The 10066-nt window shown below is 32.4% G+C and overlaps 2 protein-coding genes across 2 annotated transcripts in view; both read left to right on the forward strand.

The window, feature by feature from the left end:
• Nucleotides 1-2639, forward strand: part of LOC125065522 — a 170873-nt gene extending 168234 nt beyond the window's left edge. Inside the window, exons 14-15 of the mRNA XM_047673204.1 lie at nt 59-170; nt 307-2639. Of these exons, the coding sequence (XP_047529160.1) occupies nt 59-170; nt 307-1830 (1636 nt within the window). The 3' untranslated portion in view covers nt 1831-2639. The remainder of the gene's footprint in view (nt 1-58; nt 171-306) is intronic.
• Nucleotides 2640-4859: 2220 nt separating this feature from the next.
• LOC125065177 (uncharacterized protein PF3D7_1120600-like) lies at nt 4860-9765 on the forward strand (the record flags this gene model as incomplete). The annotated part of the gene is made up of 7 exons (XM_047672661.1): nt 4860-5030; nt 5335-5539; nt 6075-6148; nt 6692-6778; nt 6994-7104; nt 7884-8009; nt 8134-9765. Coding segments are annotated over exons 1-7 (2406 nt in total), but the record flags the coding sequence as incomplete, so codon positions are not given.
• Nucleotides 9766-10066: the final 301 nt, after the last annotated feature.

Genomic DNA, 10066 nt, shown 5'->3' on the forward strand with positions numbered 1-10066 from the left:
TCTGAAAATGACAAAAGAGTACACTGACAATACGTTTCACAATTTTACGTATTTTCAGATCTAAACTACCTCTGAAGAAGAAAGTCGCTCTGCGAACTCGTGCTTATCGTAATAAGAAGGACACAAAGCAAGGCGATAAAGCGTCTCCTTCACATAATTTGAAAAAGAGGGTAAGACAAAATTGCTTATTTCTTCTTCAAATGAAAAATGAAATTTTTATAACTTTTGAATATATTATTAACTTTTTAATCCGTACAGTTTTAGGATTGGCAAATACAAATGTATATATTTTTATTTTATTTTCAGAAGCCAGTCAATCAACCGAAGTTGGATGAACCACATAAAGTGGCGAAGGAAAGCACAGCAGTTGTAACAAATACTGAGGGCAAATCTCCAAAACACGTAATTTTATCAAAACATAAAAACAAAGTTAAGAAACGTAAAGTAAAAGTTAAGAAAGAAACAATCGATTATAGTTCCTTGCAAAAACATTCCGCGTCTACCCCGCCCAAGGACACGGAGGCTTTGACTAAAGTACAGAAGTGGCTTCTCAGTTCCCCCCAGCCCACTGTCATCCCTAAATCTAAGTCCATACCTCTAGGTCTCACGGAGAGAACACACAGACCGGCACCGAAGGGTACCAGGAAAACTAGACCGTCCAAAAGCGCATCTAATCTGCTCTCTGGTGAAAAAACCAGGTTACAGGTTGTTTTTAAACCTCCCTTTAGATTCAGTGTTAAAATTTGTAAGAGTGACAAAACAAAAGTGGTGCTCGACAAATCTTCTAAGCCCGACGTAGATAGAAAACAGCACGACGTCTTGCCTCAACTGACTTGCCCAGTGGATGGTGCGAAACATAGTTCTAAGACACCCAAGCATTCTCAGTCTGTAAGTAATATTGACAATAATAGTTTACCTAAAACTGAACCGGCAAATCAAGAAAGTGGTTGTCATGGTTACGAAAATCTCCTGCCACGGAGCGCTAGTGACTGTAAGTTAGGGAAAAAATTACCCGATTCAAAAATTCGTACCGGTCATAAAAAGAGTAACTCTGTGGGTCAGAAACGCGAAACGACAGAGAGTCGACAGAATCTAATATCTCACGAGGACTTCGACAACACTCACGTTTACGAGAACGTCCTTGCGACCCAAGACTCTTTCGTTCCGAAGAGTTGTAGTATGCCACGAAGACAAACCACGAGCGGTATCTCGAGGCAAAGCAGCTACGGACATCTACCTAGAGCTCAAATTCGTCCACAGAGACATAGCACGAATAACATAAGCCGGTCTAGGAACAACAGCACCAACGAATCTGAGCACTTCTACAACATAATAGAAACTCTCAGGAGAGACAACTCGGGCAACGCGAATACCTGTCGAACCAACACGAGCAGCTCCTCGGGGAGCAGTCGCGAGGGAGTCGCGAAGATCTCGAGTAAATCGTCGCGTCAGAACAGCTTAATCGACAAACCCTCACGCTCAAATCTCGCAAACGCGCCCTCGTCGTCGAAATCGTTGAGGCAACTCGGCGACGTCGAACTCGAGAAATCGCAGCCTATAGACAATAATTCAAGGGGCTTCCAACTGGTGGTGGGGAAGGACAGACTGAAGCGGCAGCTGAGCGACAACGAGCTGAGTCGGTCGCGGCTGCAGCTGGCGATGCCGATGTCGGCGGGCGCCGAGCCGCGCCAGCCGTTCTGCTGGGCCCGCCAGCGCGCCACCTACACGTTCGGCGAGCTCAAGAACACCGTCCCCAACTCGACGGACGCGGCCGCCGGCGACGGCGTTCACATCTCACCGGAAGATTTTCTGAAAATTATCGACAACTAGTCGGCTCTCGGTCGGGACTCTAGGGTTAGTCGTTTTCGTTGGCGAGTTATGATTAATCGATGTGTATATTATGAGATATTCGCAGGTCTCCTGGCGGCCGATGTAAATATTGTAATGTGCTTCTATTATTAGGAATAAAATGCGCCACTGAAACAGGCCATTGCTCAGTTCTGACGATGGAACGTCACCGAAAACACCAGTTTTATTTGGCTTTCGACATATATACTACGAAATAAGTCTCCATATACAGAGTATCGAATATCTATTAACATTGAGCGGGCTTATTATTATGTGTTACTAAAGTTAATGTAAAAAAGTAAGTCACTTTACTGATTTATATATTATGATGTATTAATTTCCTGCTAGAATTGAAAAGGGTAAACAAAAACTTTTTATACAAAATAAATGATTTAGCTATAAGTTGATTATTATAATTTTGCTGGCAATGGTTTAGTTTCACTGAACGATCTCTATAAATGAATCTCTATTTTTTCTACATACTATGTACCTATTGTACAAATTTACTCATACTTATGTAAAGTGTTCATATATATTATATATATATTTATTTTATTACGTGAAATATGTATTCTTTTACGCAATAAAAATGTCCATTATTATTTAAAATAAGCTTTTATCGATGAAATTGCGACATACAATAATAATCATTTTATTGTTTTATGTGCTTAGTACAATGTTAATTTTTTTTTTCTAATAGCTGTCAATTAATATGTCAATCTGTTAAAATTAATAAATGTCTATAAAAAGTACTCTGCACTAATATTCCTCCAAATTAATAACATATTTTAAAGTTCGTCTCAAAATACTTTTTAACAAAACAGTATTCTAAAGATTTATAATAATATTAAATATTAAATAAAGTCATACAAGCGATTCTTATTTTAAATTGATAAAATACAATAAAATAATTTTAAACAATAATATTATTATTACATAACAAAATATATTTTTAAATATATTTTTTGTTTCTTAATCGATAGAATTCTGTTTTGATTAAAACTAAGAAATTATGTCACGATAAATATAAGAGATTTAAATAAACTTTTTTGACATAATCATATTTTTCTATAAATATTCGAATCCACTAACAATATTATCTCTCCAAGTGAACGAACTCAACAGCCGTTATTCATAATTTGTTCTGTAATATCTGGGATGGAAAAAAGTTTTATGTGTCTGCGTATTATAATGACAATATAACGATACATATAGATATTCTAATTATTAATAAATGTGTAAATTCATTGTTATTGTTATTATCGTTTAGGTACAAAGCGATTTTGTTGTTCTTTTCCGCCTGATTTTTGTATAAACGTATAATTTTATACGATTAGAAGATATAGGCTTTTCATAATAATTATTAGTGCCAACATTATTTTAACTATTAATGTTTTTAATATGATATAATAACATTTAAATTTAAAAATTTAAAACAGACTGTTAAAAACATTGTATAAATTTTTTAAGTACAATATCTATGAAAAGTCGATTTAAATTGTTCGAAGTAAATGCTAGGTAATGATATAATATTCTATCTCAGATATCAGAAAGTGTTCCGTTACATTTGAATGGTATAAGGTCGCGAAGGCTTTGCGGCTGCAGCGTCTATGAGCTTCGTAGTAGAGAGGTAAGGGTAACATTAAAACTAGGTATTGTATTGTATAGAAAACAATTTCTAAGACGATACTGAAAGTATCGGAAATGTTACAAATTTGTATTTTAATTTTTTTTTGTAACAAATGTGGATCATGTGAGAATAATTCAGTAGATTGTCGCTTATTACATAATTTATTAATTATGTATGTATAATCTTATGATACAAACGTGAAAAATAAGAGATTGAATGAGTTATTTTCACGAATATCACGTCACATTTTTAATATGCAGATTAAATTCTACATTCTTATTGAAAGTGTAAATTAAAATTTTTGCCTTATACTATAAACAATTTTGTTTCACAGTGAAAAATAAAACCTAATAATAATTTGATTGATATCAAAAACAAGATAATTAGTGTAACGATATTTAATCAACGTTAAATAATAAGACAAGATAATTATAAAATGTATGTATAAATAAGCAAACTCGGGAAGATAATTTTGTGTTTATAACAAATGAGCGAAATCTCAATTACAGATAAAATGCAGCTATAATAAAGTACTTTTTTTTTACTATACTATATATTATAATTTCCTAAAAGTCTATGAAATGTGTTAAATGTACATCTAAATTATAAATATGATTAGATTCAATGGAACTATATAATGGTTTTGTAGATCATTAAAATGTGAATTTATTCGAAATAGATTTCTTGTAATATAGTTATAAATGTATGTATAGCAGTTTCCAAAACCTTCATTTAATGTTAAATACATAACTTGCATAACCTGGCGTCAGATTTCTAGATGGCCATGATCTCAGTATTTGTTCCAAGTGCCTTATGAACAAATAAATTCATTCCTACCTACATTCCAGAAATAGATCCTATGATCGTCTAGGACTATTCTTGTTTTGTATCTTGATCAAAGTAATGTTCAAGATATTAAGTAACAAGAATATAAATAACATTCCTTTATTGTCTCCCGTACTTAATTAGTCTGTGATAGTATAAGTTTATATTTTGATCTTATAAAAAAAATAACATTTAAATTCAATTATTCCGAACAAATACAAATTTGTAATAAATTCATTTTCTAACATTTACTATTTTTTCTGTATTTTTTAAATAAAAGAATCCAACATATTTTTTGTTAATTTTATTAGTAACTACGTAATTAAAATATATTAATCTTAAATTACCTTGTTATATATTTTAAATTATTAAGCTGGCCGTAAACATAAAGAAACATTTTTAAAAGTCATTCCAATTTTATTTTTTCCGATATTTCATTTGTTTCGTTCATTCAAACTTGTAAATAGTTGTCACATTTTGTTAAACACATAAGTATTCAAATTTTGCACTTTGATTTTGCATGTATATGTTATAAGGGAACGTTATTAGTATTTAAATGGCTCCTATACGATATAGTTTACATTATGAAGATTATTCAGAGCATCTTATGTCACGATTTGGAAAGCTCTTACAAATGCAATCATTGGTGGATATGACACTAATGTGCAGTTCGCACACTTTGCGTGTTCATAAAGCGGTACTTGCTGCTAGTAGTGCTTATTTCCAAGTAAGTAAAAGTAAAAAATAGTATCGGCTATATTACAAAAAATGAGCAATTATTAGAAATAAAAATGAAATGTAAAAATTAAATACTTTATCAAAATTTTCTGGGTGAGTTATATTCTGACATTAATAGACTTTAGTATATTAAAATATTGTTGAAAAGTTTACACGTTAAATACTCTTTTTATTATAAGTTATAAATTCAAATGAAATCTCGAAAATATAATAAATCAGCGAAAAGTGACAATTATAGAGTATATATTTTTTTATTTAAAATGACTACTGATGCGTCATTTTAAAAATTATAGGAAGTTTTACAAAAACAAACTGGAGAACCATTGATTATATTAAAAATGAGGTTTAGTGTACTCAAATGTTTAGTTGAGTTCATGTATTGCGGGAAGACTCAGTGCTTAGAGGAGAACCTGGACGAGCTGGTGTCTGCAGCTCAGTTTCTTAAAATAAAAGGATTGTCAAAAGTGACGAAAGAAGGACTGGGTATCAACAATCATAGTAAGTCACTGCAGATGTTATTATTAATGCTAATAGATGGATTATCCTAGTCATGCACGCCGTCGATCCATCTTGCACTCCGGTCAATAATCAGGTCGGCTTCGATCTTAAAAAACGGAGCACAAGTGTTATTTTAAATAAATGCTAAAAGATTGCGTTAAATTTTTAGTACCGTGAACTAAACTTGGTCATATCATACTTGGTTATAAAGTTCAAGTTCTATCCGATGACTAGCGTTGTGTACGTTAAATAGTAAAGCTCTATTTTACGCGATTTTGACTTGCTTCAAAATGATGCTTGCCTTGATCTGATTTTAATTGAAACAATATAAAGAAACTTCAAAAACCTATTCAGACAAACGGCCGAAATCTGATAAAGCACTTTGTTAATTCACAAAATTAGTATTTATCACTGTTTTAATACTTGAATAAAGAAACATTTCTCGAAAGAAAGACCAATAAGATATTTTTTTAATTACCATCGATATATTACATCAACTTCATCTGTCAGTTAACGTATCAGAGTTCCATTTAAGGTGAACTGCCCGTGTTCACTCCGCCGGTCGTGATCAATCGTCCACCTCAGTCGCTTATTGATATGCACTCGCAGGTAAGCAAGACTCAAGCTGCGTACAATTCTAGTCTGAGTTTCCTCTTAACCAATTAAGATAATATACGTAATATAAAAGCGATGAAATTCATGCTCACAGTGCTCAAGCCACTAACTAGCTTAACTAAGCTATTTCCATATTTTGTGTAAAGGCGAAACATAATACCCCATGCCGATTGTAAAAAAAGTCCAGTTGTTTCGCATTGTACGTGCCCTGAGTTAGATTATTAATAAAAATGAATGTTTCTTCTTTATACAGAATTGTTATACATAGTTTTAAAAGAGAAAGAGAGACCTCTTTAATTAATTTTAAAACTATTAATTTTACGTGCACCCTGTACATTGCACATTCGTTAGTGAATAGATGTATACTGTCAGACATAATAGATAATTAGACGTAGACAATTTCACTATTTTTTTACTAATGTGATATTATTGAACGAAAGAGATAACAGTTGTCCGTTCAAGCGTACTTCGCCTTAACCTCATAAGTAAAATAATAACTACTATTATTTCGTAAGTATAATCAAATCTTTCTCGAAGGATAATACGGAGAACAAGACACCCCTTTCTCAGTTGGCTTCATTGAACAACAATCAAACCGGAGAAAGCCTTAATCGAACAAACAAGGTTACAAATATTTGTCATATGATATAGTTTCTTATCCGTTCATTTATATGCTTATGTCCTCATACGTATCTCTCTGTCATAATCATATCAACTATTTAATGGTTATATCTTGATGTAACAGACAGACCGATTTAAATTCGAATTATAATATTAGTCAGAAATTAATAGTTTGAACTTAACTTTATTTTAAGTTTTTAAATAATTTAATATAACAGGATATGGTGATGCGAATACCTTTTGATATTGATGGCAGCGCAAACTCCAACGTTGATTATTCGGACCCCTCGCGCGCTATCCGACCACGTCGTGGTAGGCCTAGTTTCAAGGTAAGAATGCTAAGCTTCAATCCTACAAGAAGTCTGGTTACAAATGGCTTACCTATACTACTATGATCTCACGAATTTTGTCTGCTAATAGGCGTTTTTTTTCGTAATTCCTAACTCAATAATCTACTAAACCAATATACATAAAACTTATACCTACCAGACGAAGCAGCGCGTTTCAGAGAAGATTGTAGTATAGTACATAGTTAAACAAGGCAACGTCTGTCAATAGTTTTGCTTCAAGACATACTAATTCAAACAATACGCATATTGTTGGCCGATATAAAAATAACCTGAAAAAGGGGTTTTTCAAATTAATTTATTTACATACGATATGCTTTTTTAAACACTTAGTAGCAACCTGAAGTTTGGAATAATTATTAAAAAGTACTGCGTTTCATGTTGATGCTATCACGTCGAATTTCACATATCATATTTGCTGAACAGTTGGATATTGAGTATGGCCAAAGAATATGACCAATGATCGGTTAGCAGGTTATCACTAACAGAAAATAACAAAAAAAACTTTTATTTATTATTCAAAACCAATGTTTATTTTATGTTTATCAGCCAAGTGTTCCGTAAGGAATATATTAAAAAATATATTATATATATAGGTATAATATATAGGAATTTATTAAAAAAATATATGTAAATATATTTTTTTAATAAATTCCTAAATTTATTAAAAAAATATATTTACATATATTTACATATATTTTTTTAATAAATTAACTGTATCAAATTTATAATTCAGTAATAAACTAAATACATTATCACAGCGGCCCAGCGGTTGGGAGGGTGGCGGAGTTTTAGGGCGAGCTGCCGAAAGAGCCCTGATGCGTCGCGAGCAGGACTCTCGTAAAGCTATACACCATTTAAAGAGTTTGCAGACGAAACATATGCAGGTAATTAGGTATTAAGAACCTACTTGCAATCTAGCTAAGTTTCAGTACTTTAGGTTATTTTTATTTATTGTAGTTGTAACGAAATACACCTTCCTATATTTAAATTTTACTTTTATATCTACAGGATTATATGGACAGGGTCTCGCTATCACAAGCCGTTAACAGTATTTGCAACAATGACACTGCTTCTCCCAGCTATCTTAACATGGATAATGATATCATATACATGGATCAAACGGTGTCATCCAACACACTCGATCCTGCGGACCCATTTTCCAAAGATTCCCTCGGACACGAAACAATAACATCAAACTACTCTGCTGCAGCGACCAGTTCAGCGAATGAAACTTCAAACATTGGTATAAATACTGCTATGTCACAATACGTTAATGCATTAAAGAGCGCTGGATTGCCTACAGACTTGCCAATTTTATTTGAATCTGGAGACGGGTCGTACATAAACGTTAATGAACAAGTTCTTCTGGACATGGTCCAGAGCAGTGAAATACAATACGAAGTTATTGAACAACCCAATATCATCGAAAAAGTAGCTGATCCAAGTGAGATCAAAAGTATTGATGAACTTTCAAAATCTATAGAGCGGGGTGAAATGCTGATAGGCTCCAAAAATTTTCCTTCAAATAACGTTTTTAATAAAAATAGTAATATTCACGAAGATACAATAAATAGCTTAAACGAAATCTTACCAGATAATTTAGAATCATTCGAAGGACAACAAAATTTTATAGAACTAGATCATTCTCTTCGAGGCGAACATACGTCGATGGATAGAGATAATAATAATGATTTTTCATGTATAGACAGTGACATGCAGTTTTTTACAAAATCTATGAGCGAAGACGTTAAAAAATACTATGATGACCAACCTTTAAATGATCCTCGAGTACTTGATCAATATTGTCCAGCAAGTACATCTTTTGACACAAGTTTTAATATGTCTTTACTAGACACAAAAACCCATTTAGGTGACAATACGAACCAACAGTATAGCTCTCTAAATACTGATGACCTAAAAAGAAACGACCCGTGTTATGATTTTAGTTTACAATTACCTCATACAAGTGATTTTAAAGAAGATGCACTAGATTGCCTACTGTCTACTCCAAAGCACAATGAAAATTTAAATCAAGACAGTTACATAAGCCACAACACAGATGACAGAGTTCAAGAGCAAGATGAAATAATGAAAGATCTGATGAATATTGAAAATAGAATAAACATGGGAAATTGTGATAGCAATTCAACTCACAGAGAAAACGATGTTTCTGATAATATTAATAATGGCACGTTAGATTCCGAATTACCCGATCTTTCAAAAGATATCAACTCCGTAAAGGATGACGTTGCTTCGTCTGATAACACTTTACAATGGGACTTCATTAAAATTAATGACATTGATGAAAAAAATGACCATAATAAATCCACTGATTTGATTCCACCAGAATCTAATATTTCAAAGTCAGTGGTTGATTTAACCGATTCTGTTAATCTTGACGCCGAAAAATGGGACTCCATAAATGAAGATCACTTGACAGACAAAGAAAATAAAAGTTACGATTACCAAAATACTAATACTTCAACTCTAGATGAAAATATACCATTTGCAGTTGGACTTCTTCCTTTAAAACAAGTACAAACCAGCGAGGAAGAGATTTTATTGAAAAGGAAAAATGTAAATGATATTGATATGTTAGACAACGTAGACGCTAAATGTTTAAAACGTAAAATAAAATGTAAAAAGATTTAAGTAATGTATAATATAAATAAAAGATATGAAAAACTGACATTTGTAATCATTACAAATTGCATTATAAATTACAATTATTGTTCTATAAACTGTCGTAAAAGGCGCGGATAAATCTATATAACATAACTCACCTTCGGTATAATGAAAAGTGAAGAAAGTACTTTTGCTAACAGAGAATTCTATATTGACACATAAACTATGCAAGCAACTGTAATATTACTATTAAGTAGTCTTATTTCAAAGACTAGGATTAGACATAGACAATTTTACTGCTTTTTAATAATATGTA

The sequence above is a fragment of the Vanessa atalanta genome, chromosome 7, assembly GCF_905147765.1.
Source record: "Vanessa atalanta chromosome 7, ilVanAtal1.2, whole genome shotgun sequence".
Lineage (NCBI taxonomy): Eukaryota > Metazoa > Arthropoda > Insecta > Lepidoptera > Nymphalidae > Vanessa > Vanessa atalanta.